Raw genomic sequence first — 24,702 nt, 5'->3', positions numbered from 1 at the left:
CAAGGACTTATATTTTTGATATTTATTTTATATATTTAAATGCCATTTAACAAAGAAAAATCAACCAAAAAAATGAGTTCACGTGTCACCTCTGACACGTGTGTCATAGGTTCGCCATCACCGGGACAAGGCCATTGTCGCCCACGCGTGCACAGTCTGTCCCCATTGGCTACTTGGTGAAGGACAACTCCGTGGACAAACCCTCAGGTAGTCAGTTTCCCCCAACGCGTGCCCCAAACCCAGGGGCTGAGTTCGACCAGCTTCTGGGATGATACGCCAAACCCGCCCGAGGTTCCTGGAAGGTCGCTGGGTAACGCTGGTGCTGAACAGATAGGTAAGAATTCTGCGGGCAGAAAAGAGAGAGGGGTCACAGCAATAAGAGGAACCACACTCTCCTGCCTCACCCGGCATCGCCTGCACAGGAGGGGCTGCGACGGACAGCTGAGCCCTCAGGGTCCCTCGGAGGTGGTTGAACCTCAGCTCCACCAGGCCCACTAGAGTCACCTTGGACGGCCCCCTTAATTTCTGAGTCTTATTTTCCTACTCTGGAAAATGGGTAGAAACATTCCCAATTCATTTAGATGTGCTGTTACAGAACACTTTCCCAGGTACAGCCTTCACTGAAAGAAAATGCAAGCTGGGCAAACGCATCTAGTAAGCTCCCGTTTGTGTTAAGTGTGCTTAGATCTAGAGAGAACATTTCTGGGAAAACACCTAAGAAAGTATTAAACATGAACACTGCTAAACAGGAGGGGGCTTTTGCACGGTCTGATTTTAAAAACCAACTGCACGTATTATATTTTTATTAAAATATATTGAATAGCCCTAGCCAGTTTGGCTCAATGGGTAGAGCCTCGGCCCGAGGACTGAAGGGTCCTGGGTTCGATTCCGGTCAAGAGCACGTTCCTTGGGTGCAGGCTAAATCCCCAGTCAGGACGCAGGCAGGAGGCAACCATTGGTGTCTGTCTCGCACATGGATATTTCTCTCTGTGTGTCTCCCGCTCCCTTCCACTCTCTCTGAAAATCAGTGGGGAAAAAATATCCTCGGGTGAGGATTAACAACAAAAATGAATCCAGAAACTTTACTTAATACAGTTATTTAAATGTAATTAATAATAAATATATTTCTTTGCTGGAAAAATGCCAACAAGGAAGGAAAGGAATTTGTACCTTGCAGGAGCCGCGAGAGAGAAATGAACTCGCAGGCACGAATTACCTGAGTGGGGTTTGCTGCCCATCTTCTCATGACCCACGGCTGACCTGGGACTAAGTGGCCCAGGGACTCTTGTCATTGCAGAGGGAACCTTCCGGCCTCTTCCAGGCTGGGCTCTTGATACCGATGATCAGCCCAATCTTCTCTCCTCCTGGACAGGCTGCCATGGGGAGGCACAGCCCTGCTCCCTGAGGGAGGAGTGTGAACCCCCACACACCACAGTGGGGTCGCACCACCCTCTCTGCTCAGGGAGCCAGGTTTCCGGGGGTGTAACATCAGGTGCCGGGAAAAGCGGGCGTGGCCAGCTGCAGGGAAGGGCCATCCCCAAACAGAGACCAGAAGCCTGTGCAAACACAGGGGTATAAATGAGGCTCTGAGCGGCCGGGTCCCCAGAGCCTGCCGTGACCATGGAGGCCAGAGCGCTCTGGCTGCTGGCGGTGGTCCTGGCCTTGGGGATCTCCAGCTCATCTGCGCAGTACGTGGGCCTGTGTGAGTACCACAGCAGGAATGGGGGCCTGGGGGCAGTGGGGACCCGGGACGCGGGGACGGGACACAGAAGATCCAGGCTCGGGGGCTTTCTGGGGACCTGAGGAAGGTGACCAGGCCCCCACATGCATTGAATAATTGCTGTTTACCAGCAACACACCTTTTCTCTCAATAGCCCTATAAACTGGCTCTTGCTGTCCCCATTTTAGACAAGGAAACTGAGGCTCAGGACGTTCATAACAGACCTAAGGCAACCCTGCCCATCAGGGTCAGAACCCAGGGCCGGCCGGCCACAGCCAGTGCCTAGCCCACTGTCCCAAACAAAAAGTCAGACATATGACAAGGGTGACTTCCAGAACGATTCCGCAGTTGTTCCGCCCTTGCCGTGCACCTCCGGGTGGGGTGTGTGTGTGTGGCTTGAAGAAATGAGGGTGCGGCTTTTATCAGGTCACCTACCAAGCTGTGCCAAAGGCAGCAGTTCCCAAACTGGGTGCCTGTTAGACTCACCGGAGCCCAGGATGCGCCGATTCTGCCTGAATGTCTCTGGGGTGGGGTGGGGCCCCAGGGGTGTTTCAAGACCCCCGGCTGATTCCAATGTTTGGGAGCCGGGAGGGTACTGAGGAGGTTCTGTGTGCTTTCCGTCTTCCTAAGCAGACGTAGTTAGGTGCTGAGGCCCAGTGGACTTCTCACCTTGGACATAAGCTTGGAGACCTCAGGACACACAGGGAAGGTTGACCAGCTGTCCCACCTGGGGAGAGGCAGGTGCAGGAAGGAAGCAAAAAGCTCTGTGTGCACTGTGACTCGCTCTACTGAATGTATACACCTGTCATGCTTTTCATTTAAGTGGGGAGGGGTTCTTGTAGGTAAACAAAGGGAATTTGGTTTCCGGGTTCAGGGGCCCTGATTCCCTGGGCCGCTGCCAGCCTGCGGGAGCACGGGCCCACGGTGACTTCCGACAAGGCGCAGGAAGCGCGCAGGCAGGAGGCCAGATCACCTACGGAACGTTTCTTTTTAAATATTTACACAGAAAGAGGGTTCACCTCAAGCAAATGTTGGGGAGGGAGTCATACCCTTTGAACTCAGGAGGGGAGAGGGAAGAGGGTGCAGACTTGCCAAACGGAGCCAACAGACCAACGCCAAGCCGGCAGGGCGCTGGCAGCTGACTGGGCTTTGTCTGGGCAGCGGAGAGCCAGTGTGCCATCCCGGCCAAGGACAGGGTGGACTGCGGTTACCCCGAGGTCACCCCTGAGCAGTGCAACAACCGGGGCTGCTGCTTCGACTCGAGCATCCCCGAGGTGCCCTGGTGCTTCAAGCCTCTGCAGGAGACAGGTGAGCCGGCCCCCCGGGTGCCAGGTCCTTTCTGGGCACGTGCCGGAGCCTCCAGGTGCCCAGGAAGCCACACACCCCTGGGCCCTGGGCAGGACACCCAGTGCCATGGCTATTCCTTGGCGGCGGCCTCAGTCAGAGACTTCATGCCAGGGCAGCCAGCCACCAGTTCCCTGCTGTCCTGTTGCCAAGTGGTTTGTGCAAAAATACAAAAGCAATTGTTTTCAAAAAGGTGTCAAAGTCAAGGCATTATATAGAGCAGTGGTTCTCAACCTTCTGGCCCTTTAAATACAGTTCCTCACGTTGTGACCCAACCATAAAATTATTTTCGTTGCTACTTCATAACTGTAATGTTGCTACTGTTATGAATCGTCATGTAAATATCTGATATGCAGGATGGTCTTAGGCGACCCCTGTGAAAGGGTCGTTCGACCGCCAAAGGGGTCGCGACCCACAGGTTGAGAACCGCTGATATAGAGGACCTGATTTAAACTCTATCCTGGAGGGAAACGGACACTGTGTGAGTTTAGAAAGCTGGGCCGATCAGCAAACAAACCACCAACATTGGTGACATGCAGGCAGATGGCAGCGCTGGGCATGGAGCCCTGGTGTCTCCACACCCCATCACAAGTGCATCCCCTCCCTGTCCCCTCCCTCAGTGGTGCAGTGGGGTGCAAGATAACCACCCGGGAACCCCCTCTCAGCGACAGCTGGCATGCACAGGGGTGGTTGCTGTCCTGGTTCCATCGGCCCCGCCTCACACATCCTGGGTGCAGAGGTCACTGTAAGCCATCTGGCAGCCAAGTGCCAGCTTACCTCTAAGGAGGACACCTGCCTGGAGGCGGCACCCAAGGGGCCACTCTTGCCCTTTGTCCCAGGATAATTCGGAGGGGGCTGCATCCCTTCCTGGGCACTGGGTGGCCCTGCAGAGCCACCCCTCATTGATCATCTGCCCTCCCCTAGCCCAGGGCCCAGTGGGGCATGTGGCTGATCTCCCACCAGGTGCGGGACTCAGCACTTCCCCAGTGACTTGGGGGAGAATGCAGCATAAGGCGTTGACCTTGGAGCCTGTCTTGACCTTGAGAAGCTGGGCAGCTGGGGGGTGGGGAGGAGACCTGCTCCCGGTGACGTATGCTGTGCTTTGTTTCCAGAATGTACATTTTGAAGCCACGCCCACTGTCCCACACACCATGGGAGGTGAATTTCCACACTCCGACGTCCTGCCTGCTCATCTCTGCTTTTCTAGCCCCTGTTCCCGGCCAGGCTCTGGCTGAAAGCTAACGCCTGGGGCCCCATGTTTTAAAGAATAAAGATCCACGCTCAGCATGAGGACAGGTCTCTATTCCTGAGATTTTGTGTTTTGTGCTTTATTTCTGCGGAGTCGCTCGCATGCTCTTGTCAGCGTGTCACACACAGATGAGGGACGGCGGGGGGTGTCGTAGCATCTCGGAGCAGAGGGTCTGCCCCAGCCTGGGGAGCGGGAGCGGAAAATCACCCCTAAGCTGCTGCACGGCCTGTGGGTTTGTTGCAGACCCCAGACCCAGAGCAGACACGATAGATAGGGAGGGCGAGCCCCCTTCCAGAGGTCACTGCCTCCTGCAGGCTGAGCTAAGGCATTTCAAATGTAAGTTTCAAAAAAAGACATTAGTAATGTCTTTGTCCATGGAGAGAAAGCCAATAAAAGCATATTGCAAAGTGGCACTTTTTTGCATTTATTTGCAAGTCAAGTTTAACATGTGTTTCACCTTGGGTGGCCACCTCTTGCTTGCTTTCTTCTGAAAATAGACCCGGCTACACGAATAAATGAAGTAGGGTCCCCGGGAAGATTCCATTAAGTTCCCAAGAAGTTATAACAACCCCTCAACGCAGAGTTGTTCCCTGGGACACCCAGTTCCACGGACAGCAGGGGCTCCGGGCGGGCAGCTCAGCGAGCCCAGACGGGGTTGCACACTCGCTCAGGCTGGGCGTCCCCTGCTGTTCCTGGCGATGGGACTCTCTTAAAGACACAAGGACAATCTATCGCACCCTCGTCATGCTGCGCCGTGGCCACGCGGCAGTGCTGTCCGCGGGCCGCAGGGTGAGGGGTCTTGATCTGGGCCACCCTTCCCGCCGGAAAAGAGGCACCTGCTCCCTCAAAATGGCAGCCTTGTTTCTGAGCTCGCACCTGGGACCAGGCCCCTGGAGACAGTTCTCCGTTTGTCGTGCAGAGAAGGACCCTGTCCAAGAGTCCCTGCTGAGAGGCGCCTCGCCAGGAGGCCCAGGTCTTTAAATCCTAAGCCCTGTGTCCTTTCTAGCACCTGATTCAGGCCTTGGGGGTGAGTCCTTCCAGGGACAACTCAGACCAAGGAGCACAGACGGAAGCCCACTGTGCAATAATGTCCAACCCACCCAGCGCCCTCTGCTGGCTGACAGGAGTGATGGTGATTTCCTGCCCTCACAGCAGGTTTCTTGCCTCCCCTCCTAGTTGGGTTATTAAGATACCCAAGACCCACCTGCCCTCACCTCCTGACGCATCCAATCCTGATTAAGCCTGATTTCCTTGAACCTCCCCCAAATCACATCACACAAGCCCAAATCCTACACTAAGTCCTTCCTAACATCTTCTATTGAGATGCCCCACATGTGCGGTGCTCCTTGTTGCCACGTGTCCTTCAACCCAGCTTGACTGTACGTGTGCTCCTGGGGGGTGGGGGGTGAGGGTGGGGCTTTGGCAGGATGGTGTTGGCAAGACACAGGCCAAAGGCCTGGTGTGAGTGTTGGGGGCCCCGGGACACATAGTCTCCATGGGGCTGCACTGCCATCGGGGATGGTTGAGAATCTGTGGGCTCCCTGTTGTTCTCCTGAGACCCTCCTGGTGCACCCTGAACCCCTAGGCAGCCCAGCCTGCCGTGTGGCTGACTGATACTCAGAGTGATTGGTAAATAGGACCAAAGGTGGTATTGACAGCCCCTGGCATGTGTCAGACGCCAATCAATCACTTGAGATTTGCTAACGCATTGAATGCCCCTAACAAGCCCACCAGGTGCGGGGTGTCCCTGTCATCGCCCCCATCCCATTTCCAGAGGAGGAAGCAGAGAGGGGCCAGGTAGTAACTTGCTCAGGGATTTGCAGCTGGGTGGCCAGCTGTGCTGGATACGCTACGGCAGGAACCCTTCTAGAAGACGGTTGAGTTACAGCACCTCCCAGTCATTCCCATCTAATTCATGTTACAAGCAGCAATAGATACTCGGCAAAGAAACTAAGTAGTTAATATGCTTTCAACCTTATTTAAAGGTCCATCATAATTTTCTAGGTTTAAAATGAAATGCTGAAATGCTGACAAACTAAACTTGAATAATTAAATTCTAAGGACGGGCTTGCCAGGAGCCAGCACCAAATCCCACCGAGCCCAACGTGGTCCCTGAGTTCTCTGTGACCCACTGAGGTGGCCAAAGGATATGTGCCTGGCCTTCCTTGAGCAATTTAAACAACATTCTTGACTCTGGACAGTTGAGGTTATTTACGTACCCAGTGAGTGCTAATCAATTTTAAAAATGTTGGCTAGGAAATGCTACAGTGTGGACTGGAATACTTGTGTTGTTGTTAATCCTCACCCAAGGATATTTTTTTCCATTGAATTTTAGAGAGAGTGAAAAGGAGGGGGTGGGGGGGGGAGAGAGAGAGAGAGAGACATCGATGTGAGAGAGACACATCAATTGGTTGCCTCCAGCATGCACCCTGACTGGAGCTGGGATCCAACCTGCAAACCAGGTATGTGCCCTTGACTGGGAATTGAACCCACAACCCTTCAGTGCATGGGCCAACCCTCTAACCACTGAGAAACACTAACCAGGACAGGAACTTATTTTAAAACTCAAAGTGCAGTGAGTAATCTTGTATTTACTCTTACTTTGCAAATGAGGAAACAGAGCAATTTGTTTTAGAGCACAGCCTTGCTAAGGTTCAAACCTGGGACGTGCCGGTAGTCTAGTCATCATTGGAGGACCTCAGGCACCTGGGCACTTAACTGTCAGTGACTGCCCATGGCCCCAGTGGCCTTTACCCGCCCATCAAACCTCCCTGCCTCCTGCTCAGGTGCCTCTAGACCAGCGGTTCTCAAGCTGTGGGTCGTGACCCCTTTGGCGGTCGAACGACCCTTTCACAGGTGTCGCCTAAGACCATCCTGCATATCAGATATTTACATTACGATTCATAACAGTAGCAACATTACAGTTATGAAGTAGCAACGAAAATAATTTTATGGTTGGGTCACAACATGAGGAACTGTATTTAAAGGACCAGAAGGTTGAGAACCACTGCACTGGACTTTTCATGTACCAGCAGCTCAGGGTAAAGTCAGATAATGAACCAGGCTCTGCAAGATCCAGGGATCATTTTGGTATTAAGTACCTTCCTCATTGACTTGAACATGTTATACATTTCTAGAGCCTTCCAGGAACGATGGGATGAGAACTTTGACTTGCCCAGGAGAAGCCAGACTCCTTGCTGCTGGTGAAAGGGGAGATAAACAGGAGCCCTCTCACACACACACACACACACACACACACACACACACACACACACACACACACACACTGTGGCCATTAAAGCTGTTAATTGCTTCCTGTGCGTGTAGTGCAGTTGGTCAGGAAAGGTGCGTTGCTTCAACACTCACTTGGCAATAGTCCCTTCCAGGCTGGCTGAGTAGCCAGGTATTGTTTCAGAACGTTGGAATTCACTGAAATGCATCATTCTATTCCAGAATTCTTCAACTTGCAATGGCATAGAGAGGCGGGGTTTTGCTGACACCTGGGGACGTTTGTCCATCATCTTACCCATTAGCCACACGTCTGGGAGGAGTATCCTCCCGGCCACTTCAGGTGACAAGATGGCCTCTCCTCCTTTGCTCCAGGTCGCTTCCCAGGATGAGGGGTGTGATGAAGGGGTCAGGAGCTACACTATCACCCTCTGAACTCTGCCCCAGGCGAGTTACCTAGTCTCTGAGCCTGAGGTTCCTCATCTGAGAAATGGAGCTGGTGGTGGCTGTCTGGCCCCAAGGATGGTTGCTAAATGAGATAACGTATGAAAGGGCACTGGACCCTGTGCTACCTGCCACCTAGCGCCTGGGGGCTGGCGTACCACTGCCGTCACTCTTATTCTTCTCCCCCACTTCGCCAGGACCCATCCTGACACCTGCCGGAGAGACTGCTGCGTCAGAGCGAGGGCGGCGCCAGAAGGAGAAAACCATCCTCGCGCTCGGCCACACCCAGGCTCCCGGCTCCCGCTGCGTGAGGGCTGGTGTCGGTGAAAGCACGCAAGAGAGAAACGAAATCTGAAAACAGCGTTGCTTTATTTGACTTATGTCACATTTTCATAAATGGCATCTAATTTATCAGAAGACAAAGTTCAAGTCTGCAAAAAATGCACGTACAAATCCAAGAAGGTAATTCTACAGAAATATACAAAGCAGAGCCATGGTGTGTAAGGTCTGAGTTAGAGCTCACATCTGGGGTCTGCCCGGGGCGGTGTTCCCATGGAGTGACACAGCCAGGAACAAGTGCCCAGGGAGCCCAGGTTATTTTAAATATATAGATATTGATATATAGGTACGGATGTATACATGCCGAGTTTACCTACAACAGTGGAAACCTCTCACAGAGCACAAGCAACTGTATTTCCTAGAGAACATGGCTAAACCAAAGTAAAGTCACCCATACAGTCTTATAAAAAACAGGGCTTCCATAATTCTATATTAGACATACAGATGTGCACACGTTTGCACGCTGGTTAAAAAAATGTTACTTGCATTGACTCTTGCTTTGGAAGGAAAAACAAAGGGAAAACCTTGAAATAGCTGCTCATCAAAGGCAACGATTCACAACAGATTCAGCCACGGTCGGCCGGGGGCTGCACCCACGCGGCTACACGGGAAGAGCAAACAGGAGGGGCGCCAGGAACACAGGTTAACTTGCTACACATACATGTTCTGTTGAGCAACTCCTCCCGTGCCCCTCCTGCAGGGATCATGACTGTGAAAATGGAGACCTCTTATGTGGCGTTGGTGGTGGATGTGACAAGCAATTTGAATGGCGAGACTTTTCCTACCATTTTTGATTGGCTGAGGACTTGAAAGGGGAGACAGTTAGGATTAAGCCGGGGCAGTCTGTGTCCCCAAGGTCATGGAAAAGGGCCCCGGGGTGCCCCTGACGGAGCTGTAAAGATTGCAAAGGCTCTACAACAAATAGCCCCCACGGTCACTGGATACTCTCAGCGAAACCACGTTACATGGTGACCTTCGTTCTGGGCTGGGCTGCAGCCTCCAGGACCCCGTGGAGACAGGGCTCGGCCTTGAACCTCGAACCTGGGACTTCCTGCCTCCCGTGGGGCCTGATCTGTCCCCCGTGGGGCCTGATCTGTCCCCCAGCAGGAGAGGTCCCATCGGGGCCCAACAGGGGAGAGGGTTTTGGTAACTCCCCCCGGCAGTGGGTGTGCCTGGCGCTCCAGCAACGCCCCATGTGGCAAAGGCTGTTTTCTGGAAAGCTCCCCGTGCTGACCCACGGCTGTGCCCGGAGGAAGGGCAGGTGTGGACCAGGCCTCAGGGCAGGCAAAGTGCAAGGACAATAGGTCACTTCAGGTGCTGGCAGCAAGAGCCCCCTGAGATGTCCTTCAAGGGACACTCTTCAGGGAACTTGAGAATCGCCCCAGGCAGGCCAGAAGGGGGGGGGTCACCCCTCACCACTGAGACGCTTGTGCCCCTGGCTTCAACTTCTCCTCCCAGCTCACCTGGGTCCCCACCACACGTGATGTAATAACAAATCACTCCCATCCTGAAAGGTAACAGCAGATGGCTTACAAGGCCCCCAGAACCAGATCCCATAACATTGGTGAACATAGGAGATGCCATTTGTATACAATATCAGGGCCACACTTATTTAGGCGCAAGTATAGGCCGAACGCACCCACAGGGGATCAGCCGAGTCTCTCTCACGTTTGCTCGGTGCGGACACAGCAAACAGGAAGGTGCCGCTCCACCGAGAGAGCCTCCATTGAATGCAATCGTTTGGAATCTGGCTGTGTTTTACTCACGTGGCTTGGGCTCAGGCCACTCCCAAGATCTGGGTGAAACCACGAAGCCCAGAGAGAAACGCGTGCAGGCTGTGGCCACGTCCTCAACTTGGACTACAAGGCGGTGGCCGTGGGGGTCTCCCTGGGACCAGAGAGCAAGTTCAATTCCAGCTGTGGAACCTGCACCCCGCACGCTCTGGGAAGGCCCAGGCCAGTGGGCGCTCCACCCGGGTGGGTGCCATAACAAGGGGGCTTTTGTGCTTCTGTTCCCTTCCCTTCAGCCGTGCAATGGTCGCTGCCTGGCGGGAAAGCCCCAAAGTGGGTCCCCGCCCACAACACCCCCTCCCCTGGGCAGACCAGGAGGCTGGTGTGTATGGACTGCTTCCTGCTGTTGCCCGCAGGGGACTGTTTGATCCAGAGGGAGTGGCACTGGGTCCCTGAGCCCAGCCTGTGCCCACAGAGCAGGTCTCCTCGAGGAGGCCACACGACGTCTGTTGGAGGAAGGTTCCACGTTGGCGTGTTCGGAGAGAACGATAAACATTGAGCAAAGGTTAACCCTCTGCTTCCTCCAAGATGGGAACAGGACGTAGGGGAGGATGCGCCACAGTTCTCAGAAAATCGAGGTACGCCAGCGGGTGGGCATGAGACCCCTTTCCGCACTGCCTTCCTGCCCAGGAGGCATGGGGGTGAGGACAGGCTTGCCAGTGTGGAAATTAGTGGCCAGGGCTGGGGGTGCCCTGCTTCTTCCCTGCTCCTGGCCGGAGAATTGCCCCAGAGGAATCTCCCAGATGTGAGAAGCCAAGTGCAGTGACCCAGAGGGACTTCAACGTGAGCTGGACCGAGGGAGGGTCTGCAGAGGCAGGAGGCTCGGTCGCAGGCATTGCCCTCACCTGCTTCTCCCTCATCCGGGGTGCTCTCCCCCTGCGCTCACCACCTCTCTTTCCCTGTCACATAGGAGGATGGCAGGGGCCATGGGTTCTGTGACTTCGTATGGCCCTGCTCTCTCTCTGTCCAGGTGGGAGGGAGTCCAGTGTGACAGCCCAGCCCAGGGCACCGCTGCCTGCAAGCTCCGGCCAAAGAGCAGGACCTGGGAGCTCCCGCAGCTGTGCCTCCAGGCTCCTCTGGGTCCTGCCCAGCTCCACTGGAGCCAATCCCATTGGCGGGTGCTCCCTAGAGCCGCCCCCTACAGGGGCCGCAGCCTGAGATGGGTTCCCCAGACCCCAGAGCAACAAATGAGACTGCCCCTCTGCCTGGAGCCCGTGTCCACAGAGACCATGTCCGCGGAGACCACGCAAGGCTGAAGGGCTGGAAGGGAAGGCTGGGCGGGCCACCGGGCTTCTGGGGCCGTGGCACCTTTTGAGGTCATGGCCAACATTAACCAGGTAGACAAGTGGGTGACGGGCCTGGGAGGATGGAGGGAAAGCGCAGAACTCTAAGACAGTTCAACATAAAACGTGCACGTTCCCGAGAGGAAGGGGATTATTTGCAGTAGGTGTCAGACCGGAACACTAAGTAATAAACCCCAATTCTTTCTAAAAGTGCAGCAAGTGTATTCACAATACAACCTCAAGGTCCATCTCACTTGGCCAAATTCAAGCGAATCATTCTGTATTTGAAGCATTTAACAGTGAACAAAAATAAAAAGCTTTATATAAAATACTTTATTAGCAGTCGTCATTTCTCGAAAGTATCTAACTTTATATTCATACACTCTGCATCCCCCCCCCCCCAAGCTATTTTGTTTTACTTTTGTCACATTGTCACTTAGCTGGCAATGGTGACATCCTTCGTGGTTCGGACCCTGCTCTTACCATTGGCGTGGCAGGCGTGAAGTGCGGGAATGTTTTCTCTTCTTCTCGGAGTAAAGGGTGACTGAGGATTCATAGATGAAGGAAACACCACAGAATAACACTGTGACATAGAACCTAGCACAAGCCCGCACGTGAGCACGTGTGTGCGCATCTGTGTGTGTATCACACACTGCAGCCCCTCTCTGCCCAAGCTCGCCCCCAGCGAGCTGCGTGAGGAGGCCAAGGCCGTGCCAGGGCAGAGGGAGGCACACTCCACCCAGGCCCGAGTAAGCTCAGCCCCAGGCCAGCTCGGAACGCCCCTAGGCAAGGCGACTGGAGGGGAGGGGCACGGGCACCCTCCCATCTCAGCTATCCGTTTGGTGACAGGGAGTCCAGAATGAATAGCCCCTATGCTTCCATTGCATTTTATGCCTTATAAAGTATTTTCACACACACCTGTACACTTTGAACCGGAGGCAGGGTGGCAAAGAAAGAAAAAAAAAAATGGAGATTTGGGGGTCAGACTGGGACTCAAATTCTGCTCTTTCCTGGTCCTGGGACCCGGGACCTTCCTGCCCCTCTGCCAGCCTTGGTGCCCTGCAGGTCCATGCCCCCCCCCCCCCGCCCCCACTCCTGCCTGCCCTGGAGGCCGCCCATGTTGTCTGAGCGCCCTCCCCTGGCCCAGCACCTGGGACAGCACCAAGCTTGGGATGGTCGGTCAACACTTGCTGAGTAAACAGATGGGGGAATTCCTAAGGCATCAAGGCAGGGCCCGAACACTCGCTAAAGAGAGAGGCTCAATCCACTGGAGCTTGTGTTTTGCTCAGGCAGACAACTGAGGTGATTCCAACCTCACAGACACAGCCCATCCCTGGCCTCCTGGCCGAGCCTTTTTCAGGGCGGGAGGTGACCTGTCTGTGCACGAGTTTTACCTAAAAGTGCATGTCCCATTTCCTGGGACCTAAGGGTCCTGAAGGCCCCTCCCTCGAGGTGACATCAGCTGATTCCGGCATCTCCCCTGTGAATGTTCATGGAGGGCTTCTTCCCCTTCTGGGGAGAGCTCCCCACATCACCCACGGGGACTTGGGGAGGATGCCGTTCCCTAGCTGATACTCAACAAGCATAAAAGAAAGGGGGGCACAGCATGACCTCAGGCGGGACAGAGGGGAAAGGTACCCAGAATGGGGCGGGTCAGCAGGGACCAGGCCCTGACCAGGTCTCGGAGCCAGAACAGTGGATAGAATCCCAGGTGCCCCCTCCTCTCCTGAGAAGTTCCATTTGAAAGTGAAATTCTCCAGCCCGGCTGGTGGCTCAGTGGTTGAGCGTTGACCCATGAACCAAGAGAATGCCGGTTCGATTCCAGGTCAGGGCACATGCCCAGGTTGTGGGCTCAATCCCCAGTGTGGGGCATGTAGGAGGCAGCCGATCGATGATGTTTTTCTGTCATCTATGTTTCTATCTCTCTATCCCTCTCCCTTCCTCTCTCTTTCTCTCTCTCTCTCTCAAAAAAAATTAACAACCTAATAATAAAAAAAGAAAGAAAGAGAGCGGAATTCTCTGAGCTTCTGTTTCCCCTCTGCCAACATTCGGAGAAGCCATGCATCTTTTACCCAAGAATCCATCCTTCTCTACATCAAGAAGCAGTCAGAGTGAAAGGGGTGTCGGCGTCACTACATTCAGAAAGCACTTAAAGACTCGGATTTGAGAAGTTGGCCTGGTCTAAATTCCCACGTAGGAAAGCCAGCACATCGCCACCTACCTCTGAACCACAGCTATTTAGAAAAATAAATCAGTCCATTGCTTGGATGTTACCTTGGGCCCGTGGTTGGCAAACTGCAGCTCGCGAGCCACATGCGGCTTTTTGGCCCCTTGAGTGTGGCTCTTCCACAAAATACCACGTGGTATTGGGACCTGGGACCTTCCTGCCCCTCTGCCAGCCTTGGTGCCCTGCGATTGAAACTTCGTGGCCCATACGCAGAAGTCAATTTTCGGCCTGGGCAAGTTTATTTTGAAGAAGTACTGTTGATATTTGGCTATGTTGACTAATGAGTTTGCTCAGAAACTCATTAGTCAACAGAGCCAAATATCAACAGTACAACGATTGAAATTTCTTTTGAGAGCCAAATTTTTTAAACTTAAACTATATAGGTAGGTCCATTGTTATTAACTTAATTAGGGTGCTCCTAAGGCTTAGGAAGAGCCACACTCAAGGGGCCAAAGAACCGACCACAGCCTTAGGCCATTGAAATAAGGTAATTTCTCAAACTCCCCTAAAACAAGGGCAGAAGGCCAGTGTCTGGAGATCAGCACAGAACAGCAGCATCTCAGTGAAAGCTGTGAAGGGTTTATAATGGAGGGGGCGCTCGCTGAGAGTTGAACTGGGGTGAAGGCAGCAGCATCCTAGGGGTGACCCAAGCTCACTCAACGTGGCTTTAGGTCTTCCGAGGCAAATTATCCTGCTGGCAGTTCACCTGCGACACTCCACTTAGCATCCTTTAAAAAATAGCCCTGGTCATTTTGCACGTGGGTTTCCCTTCAAGCACCCAACAGCCCTCACGTCCCCAAAGATCTGCCCCTGGGTACGGGGGAGACCTTAATCAGTTGCTCATCTGTTAAGAGATAAGCTAACAGTAAAACACTGAAATGCAGGGAGCATGAACTCCTATGGAAATATTCCTTCTGCAGGCTTAGATGTGCTTGGAGATGAGATTGTAAATCTAAAGGAATCTATCTCACAGTTTCCTTCTGAAATGGCTGAGACAGGACACTGCTGGCTCAGTGAACGGGCTCTGTGGATGAGATGGTCGACTCTGAGCGCAGTTCCTGGCATGCATGTCCTTGTAGGGTCACAGAGCTGCAACCCAGGGGCTGACATGGACGGGAAGAGGCCTTTAAACACTGACCTCAGCTGATGTAATTCTGGGGTGAGATGACTTTCTCCTCTTCCCAACTCTGTACCGCACTCGGCTGTTCCTATGTGGGTCTTCCTATGTGTGATGTCTTACAGGCAAATCTATCTTGAAATTAAAAGACTTTTTATAAAAGCTAAGTTTGACCCTGGTTAAATAACATGGCCTGGAAGGCAACGCTGCTCTATTTGTGTGGGACAAGCAGGCTTAAAATTACATTTTAATATACCTGGATTGTGTTTATTTACTAAAAAGGATCTAAAGGTGAAAAGGGGGTCTCTTAGCATTTACAAATCCGTGTGCAAGTGAAAATTGAACTCTTTTCATTCTCTGAAGTAGGAAATAAGAGTTGGGGACAGAACCGAGAAATCTTTGAGCTGAAATGGCCTTGAAGACTAGCTCGTGCCATTATTCACAGAAGAGGACACCGAGGGTCAGAGAGGTTTGTGAGTTTTCTGCCCACAGACATACAGCCTTTCATTAGGGGACCCTGATTCCGGGACAGTGATGGTCTAGAAGGGGAAAGCAATGCCATTTTCCTTCCGACCTTCTTTGGCCAGAGGCACCTCCTACCCTGTAGACACACGCACTGCTCGGGGCTGACAGGCACACAGGAGCTCTGTTAGGCAGTCACAGGCTGTCGCCCTGCAGATGCCACTGTTCCTGCCCTGGAGAGATTTACTCATGTGATTACGTCCCTGGGAAGATGTCTACACAAACCAAACACTGACAAGGTGGTACGGCCAAGCTGCCACCAGAACCAGCTCCGGAGATGGACTCACCCCACCGCCTGTTTAAGGAGCTACGAACACCTCGGCCACACTCAGGGTCCGGGGTCCTGCAAGGGCCTTGCATTCTAATGGGGTCTCAGCAGCTTCCGTATCAGGCAGTCAGCTCAGCTTTCACGGCTGCACCTGGGACCCCTCAACGCTCACACCTGGATGTCCCTCAGCCCAGCGTTCCCAGGTTCAGTGGAGGTAGTTGATGTGATATATGAGGAAAGGAAAAATGTTTGTACAAACTCAACAGGGTGGGTCTTCTAGAATATTTTAGGCAAAATTAAGGTGCTCAGCCCCAGCTGGTTTGGCTCAGTGGACAGAGCGTTGGCCCGTGGACTGAAGGGTGCTGGGTTTGATTCTGATCAAGGGCATGTACCTCAGTTGCAGGCTCAATCCCAGGCCCTGGTTGGGACATGTGTGGGAAGCCACCAATTGATGTGTCTCTCTCACATCGATGTTTCTCTCTCTCTGTCTGTCCTCCTCCCTTTCACTCTCTCTAAAAATCAGTGGAAAGATATCCTCGGGTGAGGATTAACAACAACTAAAAATTAAAGTGCTCAGAAATTTAGGAAGAAAGAAACAATATATTTCGCTTAAAATAAGTCTGGGGAAAATAAAAAACTTGGAAAGAGTGGGCCAACTTCGCCTTCCCACTTTTTGTGTAACTTTTTAAAATTTCCGCACGGCTTCGCGCATACAGTTCCCAAGTCTCTCAACTTGGGCCCCGCACTTGCACCTTTCACAGGTTCTGTCTGTCAGCGAAGCCGGGTCACCCTGAACAACTCTCTCCCACAAGGGCTGCAAAGACACAGTTTCTTCAAATGAATGACATTCACAGGCTTTGGGCTTGGAAAGTGACTTCTCATTGGAAAAAGAGACAAACTGTAGAAATATGAAAACTATGAAAAGCAAGTCATAAAACAGAACCGGCTTCCTCTCCGCCTTTCTCCCCAGGACGCCTAACTGCGCAGTGACCAGGCGAGGGGCTGCTCGCGGCCCCGCCCGCGACCAGAGCTACCTGGTCACGAGGAAGGGTGTGACCAGGGAAACCTCTTGTCACCAGCTCTGTGGCAGGTTTCAATGCTGCCCCAGATGTGGGCGGTTTAAATTCTGCACGTGAAAATTACCCCTTCTACATCTTCTTCCTAGTTGAAGCTGGGAAGGGGAATGGGGAGAAGACCCGTCCCCCCAGGGCAGAGCTGTCGAACGCTTGGCACCCACGAGCCAGACGTGGTGGCTAGGGGCTGAGTCCCAGTCGTCCCGTCCTCGGGCACAGGCTGGTGGCCGCGACACGGCCAGGTGCCCTTGGCGGCAGTGTCTAATGCTCCTGTCTGCCGGCAGTCAGGAGCTCTACCTCTCTGCCCGGATTTTGTACCTCAGGACAAAGTAGGCGATGATGCGCAGCAAGATGAAGAAAATGCCCAGGACGATGAAGTCCAGGTAGAGCTTGGCATTCTCCACGTCCAGCTCTCGCAGGATGGCCGCCGACTTCTGGAAGTGGCAGGTCTCGTCCACGTCACAGTGCAGGTCCTCGCGGTCCAGGCCGTAGATGGACAGCATGACCCCCTCAAACCCGTACCTGCGGAGGAGAGCGCCCCGCGTGAGGAGGGCTCTGCCCCGGCGGCCAGACGCCGTCCTCGCCGTCCCTGACTCTGCCTCCGCCTTCTCCGTGGTCCCAGTCGGCTCCTCTCCGCAGATCTTTCCCCCTGAAATACTTCCTAACCTCCCAGCATCCCTGAGACAAACGCACGGGCACCTTCACTACATTTTTCCCATTTCATTTCCTCCAAATGGAACGAATCGTAGGGATTTATTTACTCAGGGAAATGAACCGAAAACCACTTGGATTACTTCTGGTCGTACCTACGTTCTAAAAGTTTGATATAACGGAATGTCTGATAGCCTTCCAAGCAGCCTGCAGCACCTAACAAAACACGACTTGCCCACCCATTGTTCCCGGCCAGCCCTTACATTGTCGGAACAAAACACGCTAATTCTGGGGAGAAAGACATGGGCTCGGGTGTCCCCGGCGTTGGCGCGCGCACAGGTTGCTGAAACTCTGGACAAGGGCTTTGTCTCCAGTTTGTTGTCCAGAACAAAACACCTGGGTCTGAACTGACATTCCAGAAAAGAACAGCTCGTTCCGGCGTGGGATCTGCGTGTCACGAAATCAAAACGCTTTGAAGACAAGCGTGGCCCCCCGAGGCCTACGTGCCAGGCAGCCCGAGTGCAGAGCATGCAGTGGGACCGAGCGCCCCTGTGCCAGAATACTCGGTTCCAAAGATGTTAGGGTCTTTTAGTCATGACTCACTTCCCACTGGATTCCTGTTTTTAAAATTTAATATATTTTTATTGATTTCACAGAAGAAGGGAGAGGGAGATAGAAACATCAATGATGAGAGAAAATCATTGATCGGCTACCTCCCCCCACTGGGGATCGAGCCCGCAATCCGGGCACGTGCCCTGACTGGAAATCCAACTGTGGCCTCCTGGTTCATAGGTCAGTGCTCAGCCACGGAGCCACACCGGCTTTTGTTTTTTTTAATATCCCACCAGATTTCTTATTGGGGTTTACAATATTCAGGAACATGTCGTAAGCATGTTTATTTCAGAGAGGAATGAAGTGCCTAACAGGTGGAAACGCCCGTCAGAGGCAGGTCTCCAAAGGACCGGACGACGGGCCCACCTGGGCTCCTTCAGGGTACGAGGGCTGGCACTTACTTTGCCCTGGTTGTGTGTGCGTTGGTGAGGGCGGGACACACTAAACTAGGACAAAAATAAAAGGCACCGATCCTCTGGGACCCTCTGTGATACAGGAACGGTGCCGGCATTTAGCTGACAGCTAAGCCGTGGCTTTTGTGAGCATGTGCATGGTAACAGGAGTCCTCTTCCCTCTGTCACTGTAAAGGCCCCAAGTTATACAGGGTCTCCGCATCCATGACCACCACACACACACACACACACACACACACACACGCACACACACGCTACCTGACGTAGGAGATGTAGGACATCCACTGCAGGTAGGTGGGGATGGTGCCAAGGCTGACGAAAAATCCTGAGAAGAGGAGGATGGGGATCGTCGTCATGGGGCCCACGAAGATTGCCACCTGGGGGGACACAGAGAGAGCTTCCAGTCCCGCCCGACTGCCTCTGCAGGTGGCCCCTGGAGGCCATATTCCTGGACAGTCCCTGGGACCACTGAGAAAGGACCGGTTTTCTGGATGGGTCATCCACGGGCCAGGTTGGCGTGGAGAAGCGTCTGGTTTGGGGAGTGAGCAGCCGCCTCTTGGGTGCACGATTTACCCGAGTTCTGGCTTAGCTGTGAAGGAAAGGCCTGGCCTGAGCTCCCTGAAGTCATGGAGGTGCAGAAATGGCAAATGCACGTGGGTTTGTGGGTGGGTGGTACCAGGAGTCTAGAGGGGCGCGTGGAGGGACCCAGATGGGGTGGGAATGTGGGGGTGCAATGGAGGTTGAAGGGATGGGCAAGTGGATCCCCTCAGGCAACAAAACCTAGGCATCCAGAGCTTGAACTCTGAGCCAGCTGTGTGACCCCGACCAGACCACATTGCCTCTCTGGACCTCAGTGTTCACACCTGTAAGATGGGGCTAGCACAGCACCTAATTCAGGGGTGTGTCAGGGACTAACAGAGCTATTATGTGGAGAGCATTGAGCACAGCACTGGCATACACTACGTGCCGCATCAGGGCACCTGCTGCTGTTGATATGCCAGTAGTGACCAGCCAGGACACTACGCGTCCTGACCCAAAGGCTGACCTGGACAAGCCGATCTAGGAAGTTAGGGCAGAATTAGGAGGAGGCGGGCGGTGCTGAGCCCCCCGGGCAGCAGGGAGGCGTTTCCTTGGCTGGTACCTGCAGGGATGTGGCAGCAGCTCCAATCAGGAGGCCCAAGGACTGCGCCACCAGCGAGGTCATGGTGCCCAGGGCAGCAAACAGGACAAACCGCACGGCGTCGGACGGCTGCGACGTCATCCAGTACACGATGCTGCAGTAGGCCACCGGGAACACGATCTGGGAACACAGGGCCCATCAGCCTCCCGTGGAAATCGCGATCTCCCACCCCGGTCTACAGGGTGTGAGGACAATGCCTGCCTCTCTTTCAACACACGCCCTTCCCAGACGTACCTGGAAGGGCACGTCGGCCAGGGTCTTGGCCATGTAGTAGGCCTTCAGGCTGTACCAGTAATTCAGGTGTTCCCGGAGAAACACACCCATCTCCAGGGGAACTAGGAGGCAGGACAATGGAGAAGGCATCAAGCAGACATACCTGGCGTGCCAAATACTGGCTCAACAACCTGGCCTGTGCCGAGATGCGGGCCTTTCAACACCCCCGTGCTCAGGGTTTGGATGGAGGAGATAAGGACCGATTCACTAGCTTAGGAGAACCGCCACCCATTTTTATAACCCGAGGAGTCATCGAGTGGAGGATATCCATGCAATAATGAGTGTCATTTTAGCAATTACTATAACATTTATCGCGCAACTTATTCTCATTCAATAACTGTGACAATGTGATTCCTTCCTGCGGACAAGACCTCTTGTGAGGTCTTGGAAATTCCAGGCAATTTAGGGAGGAGCTTTCTGCTGGTGTTCTGCAGAAGCAAGGCTGTCTGCGCTGTCAGCCCCACGTGACTCTGTGAACAACCTAGACTTGCATGGAAATCCACCCAGAATAGCTTCATCCCCTCCCAAACTTGGCTGGACTGGGGCTGTCTTAATAACCAGTGGGGTAAGCCATGCCTCTGTGAGGAGCTCCTGACTAGAAAACCTTTTAGAAATCTCTCCCAGAAGCCTTCATCCCTGCGTGAAAGCCTTCCACCCTTTGGCTTACACAGGCTCTGTATTTTCTTGTCTAACCGAAAATACAATACCTGCATCTGTCTACAAAGATTATTTTATTTTTTTAAAAAGCCAGACACTGTATGTTCAGAAAACTCCTCTCGTGGCCAAGCCATGACCTCGGTCCCCAGCTTGTGGGTTGGAATGACAGAAGAGGAAGGAGAGGAGGGCCTGTGGCCTGTTGGGCACTCACACGTGAGCACGGTGGGCATGAGGGCCGCGAACATGAGGAACAGCATGGAGAAGAAGAGGAAGCCGGAGTTACTCATGACCTTCTTGGCTTCGTTCCCGATCCCCAAGTAGAGCAGGCCGATGAGGAGGCCAATGGCAATGTGCGAGGTGGCCCGCAGGTGCATCAAGACCTGGGGGCAGACCTGGCTGTTACTCACACGCCTGGAAGTGGGGGAGTGAGGCAGTGACGGAACAACAGGTCCAAGGCCACTGGAGACATGGTCCATGACGCACCTCATGCTTCATGCCGCCCTTTTCCTCCAGAAAAACCAACCTCCAACCCTAAACCAACTCACACACATGCACACATGGGCAGCATTGTATTGCTGTTAAAACAGATTTGCTCAAAACTTGCAAGCAAGGTCTGTCTGCCTTCAGAGGAGAGGACAAGTGACAGCGATGGTGGAGGAAGGGACCAAGGGGGGGTATATCAGAGGCCACCCTTGAAGAGCTGTGGCATGAGTTGCTACAAGCCCTTCCATCTTTCAAACTAGGTCCCAGAGGCCCACTGAGCACCCGACCCGTCCTGGGCAGGTTGTCCACCTTAAAGGTGGATGTTACTCTGTTCTCAACCATTCAACACCTCCTTCCCAATAAGCCCCCACACAGCCCCAGTGCCCTATGCCTTTGCTGTGCTTTCCTGAGGGAGGGGTGCACTCTCTGGCGACATGCTTGGCCATAGGAATTGCTTTGGCCAGAGGAATGTGAGCACAAGTGACAAGCTCCCACCAGAAGTTTTACATTTGACTTCTCCCTTACACTTTCCCTATGTCGCATTCTAGAAAGGAGCTGTCCTTCCATTCTGAGTCCCAGGATGAGAAGAAACAGGGGGCAGAGTCACAATGCTCAGCCACCAACCAGTAACACAAATATTTACTGTCAGAGCCTCTGGCATATGAGGGAGTGTTTGTCACAGCAGCATTGCAGAGTGAATGCTGACTGATGCAAACGGAGGAAAAACAGTCAGGACAGATACACCTGAAAATGCCGGCAGCTTCCTTTGCCACAAGAGACGACTGTAGACACACTTACCGCATCCCTCACGGTACTCAATAAGGCCCTCTTGAAGAGAATGAAGAACTGGGTGAGGCAGCTGGCGGAGACGCTGTGGCAGCTTTCCGTGGAAGTGGAGTTCTGAGGACACACCGAGAAGGGAGAGAAGGTGAGACCCCCGACCCCATGACCCAGTTCCTCAAGGCTAAGAAAGAGCACCGTGCCGCAGGGGGCAACATGCAGTGAGGGCTCCCCCAGGCCGGGGGTGGAATTACCTTTTTCCGCCCCTTCCATCCTTTGGACGGCTTTACCTCTTCCGAGGGCTGGTGCTGGAGGAAGGGGTTCACCTCGCCATCGCCCCCAGGAGGCTCTTTCCTGCAGTCAGAGTCGCACAGGCCCTCACCGACGGCTCTCACCAGGCGGCCGTTCTGATCGCCGTACTCACCGGACGCCACCTCCATGACTGCATGAGACACAGGTACGTGCTGTCAGCCAAAATCCGGGCTAAGAGCCTGAGACCGCCAATGTGAACTGTGGGCCTCTTTCATTTTTGCAACTACAGAGCCATGAATCCGGCAGGAATATTTTTAAGTGATTATATACAAGTGCACGGCCACGATCATACGATCAAATCATTTAGCTACCGATGTTCTTTCAGCTCTAAACCCCCAGCAAGGTCATGTCTCGTGTCAGGAGCCTGGGAATGAAAACAATTAGCTCGTTCTCTATTAACTTAGGCATCCATCCAGGGTTACCGACCGCCTGCTGTGGGCATCCAAGCCTCAGAGCAGAGCTGGAAGATGAGCCAGATGGAGCAGGACTTCTGTTTGGAGAGTTCGCATTTTGCACGTGGGATTGGGCATGAGTGATGAGAGCTGTGGCAGTTCAGGGGGACCAAGGACAAGGGGGTGACCAGGGCCTGGGTGTGCTTGGCACCCTGGGGGCATTGAGGTCTGGGACCACCTGCCCCACCTTTCATAAACCGGACGCGGTGGCCCATTTTCATCAAGGAGGCCACACGGGCTCAGCACTGTCCGCTCTGCTGGTCACTCACACCCACCCCTCCCCAGACGCCAGTCTCTGTGCACTCCAGTCCTCTCTCCGGGTGACGTGGAGGAGATAGAAGCCACACCCTAACTTTTCTAGAACTTTCCGGAGGTTGCATGAACCCTGTTTCTCTTTCTGTCCATCTTTCCTTCTAGGTTCTCACCTCTTTGCAGGCCTTGGACCTCACCACCCTCCCCTGCTCAGCACACCTGTCCCCAACCATGCTTGTCTCTTGTGTCTATAAACCAGACCCGGCCCCACTGCCTGTAAACAAAGCTGTCTGTTCCCTTCACGTTCCCATTCCCACACTCTGGCTCAAGTGAGAGAAGTGTTTCCCAGGAACAGGGTCTTGTGGAACATAACTTGGAAGATGATGTTGGAAATACGAAATCCTGGGAGTGTGGCCAGATGTTTGAAAGAAAAGCAACTGAATGAGAAGTGCTGATGACCAGGAGGGTTGTAGTGGGTTGAATAGCACCCCCCAAATATTCACATCCAGTCTGGAACCGCAGACTATGACATTATTTGACAAATGTGTTTTGCAGCTGTAATTGGTTATGGGCCTTGAGGTGAAACTATCCTGAAGTTAGGATGGGCCCTGAATCCAACAACAGAGACACGCAGAGACAGAGCCTTGTGAAGACAGAGATTGGAGTGATGGGGCCACAAGGTTATTTCCTGTTAGAAATAACTTCCTTTAACCTGGGACTAACACCAGAGGTGTTAGAGAATATTGCTCATAACAACAGCTGCCTTGTTATTTTATCTGGAGGGGAAAACAACCTCTTTTTCTGTCCTTAAAAGTTCCACCATGGATGGCACTTGAGCCAACTGTGGACTATTCACGTAAGCCCTGGCCGAGGGCCTCTGGTAAAAGTGAAAATCCACCAGGAGTGGCAAACAAACAAACAAACAAAAACTTCTTTTTCCTTCCTGGTCAAGGTTATACTTACCAAAATCAGCGGGGTTGTGGTAGGTTGGACAGTTCAGACCTAAATCCCTCAAATATGGTACAAGATTGGAGACTTTCCCCCGGTACACACACTGTCCTTGACTAAGAACATAAAGCTAGAAAAAAAGCAAGGAGAGGTAAACATCAACTCTGCCTGCCTCCACATCCATCCACCCACCCACCCACCACCTTTCAACCACACCTCCACTCCCCCATCCATCCACCACGCACCCACCCACCCACCAATCCATCCATCAATCCACCATCCACCCATCCATCCATCATCCACCACCACCTCACCTCCAAGCCTACATCTACCTACTACCCACCCATCCATACATACATACATACATACATACATACATACAATCACTCACCCACCCACCCATCCATCCATCCACCAACCAACCCTCCACCAACCTACCCATCCATCTACCCTTTCGTCCTTCTATCCCTCTATCCATATATTCATCTACCCATCTATACCACCCACCCATCCATCCATCTACCCATCCACCCTCCATCCATTCATTCAACCAAATCTATCTATCTATCTATCTACCTATCTATCTATCTATCATCATATCTATCACCTCTCTCTCTCCCTCTCTCTCTCTCTCTCTATCTATCTATCTATCTATCTATCTTAGACTCTATTAAAGTTCACAGGGAAATCCATGGTGAGTCAGGGAAAACTGAGGATATCATGAGGCCCTGAATTGTTCTCTTATATCGTTTTTGCACACTAACTAACCACCTGCCTGGGAAAGATTCGTGAGCCTACACATTTCAACCCTTGGGATTTGTTTCCCTCTATCATAATATTAAAACCTAAGATTTATAACACATGATATAATACAGTAGGTCCTCGGGTTACGTCAGAGATCTGTTCTTATGGCACGACATAATGCAGTTTTCACCATTCTACATAAGCACCTACGCCACTCACATGGAGCCACATACACAGCAGTAATGAAGTGAAACAGTAAAAAAAAAATTTAACAGAAAGATAACAATTCCTGACCTTTACTTGTGGTAAATAAATAATAAAAGACAAAGCACATATGTACA

General features: G+C 52.9%; 2 protein-coding genes across 7 annotated transcripts in view; one reads left to right on the top strand and one right to left on the bottom strand.

Annotated features, from left to right (window-relative positions):
- Positions 1-1,546: 1,546 nt before the first annotated feature.
- Positions 1,547-4,374, top strand: TFF3 (trefoil factor 3). The gene is made up of 3 exons (XM_059686529.1): positions 1,547-1,702; positions 2,882-3,028; positions 4,177-4,374. Exons 1-3 carry the CDS (start codon positions 1,621-1,623, stop codon positions 4,188-4,190), a joined length of 243 nt encoding a protein of 80 aa, XP_059542512.1. The 5' UTR covers positions 1,547-1,620; the 3' UTR covers positions 4,191-4,374.
- A 7,333-nt stretch (positions 4,375-11,707) lies between these two features.
- Positions 11,708-24,702, bottom strand: part of ABCG1 (ATP binding cassette subfamily G member 1) — a 47,344-nt gene continuing 34,349 nt past the window's right edge. For 4 of the 6 annotated variants that reach the window (XM_059686522.1, XM_059686520.1, XM_059686524.1 and 1 more), the window contains 8 exons: positions 23,633-23,747; positions 21,908-22,095; positions 21,672-21,773; positions 20,602-20,770; positions 19,695-19,795; positions 19,422-19,580; positions 18,539-18,657; positions 11,708-17,126 (listed from right to left, as the gene is read on the bottom strand). In XM_059686522.1, coding sequence (XP_059542505.1) covers positions 16,898-17,126; positions 18,539-18,657; positions 19,422-19,580; positions 19,695-19,795; positions 20,602-20,770; positions 21,672-21,773; positions 21,908-22,095; positions 23,633-23,747 — 1,182 coding nt within the window. In that variant the 3' untranslated portion in view covers positions 11,708-16,897. The remainder of the gene's footprint in view (positions 17,127-18,538; positions 18,658-19,421; positions 19,581-19,694; positions 19,796-20,601; positions 20,771-21,671; positions 21,774-21,907; positions 22,096-23,632; positions 23,748-24,702) is intronic. The other 2 variants (XM_059686521.1, XM_059686525.1) reach the window with 1 other exon arrangement.

The sequence above is a fragment of the Myotis daubentonii genome, chromosome 3 (genome assembly GCF_963259705.1).
Source record: "Myotis daubentonii chromosome 3, mMyoDau2.1, whole genome shotgun sequence".
Classification (NCBI taxonomy): Eukaryota; Metazoa; Chordata; class Mammalia; order Chiroptera; family Vespertilionidae; genus Myotis; species Myotis daubentonii.
This window is presented reverse-complemented; position numbering and strand designations above follow the sequence as displayed.

What these genes read in the sequence shown, in the direction of transcription:
- TFF3 (XM_059686529.1), top strand. Translation starts at nt 1,621, where the DNA reads ATGGAGGCCAGAGCGCTCTGGCTGCTGGCGGTGGTCCTGGCCTTGGGG. An exon ending in TGCGCAGTACGTGGGCCTGT is followed by an intron (nt 1,703 to 2,881) that starts GTGAGTACCACA and finishes TTGTCTGGGCAG; the next exon opens with CGGAGAGCCAGTGTGCCATC.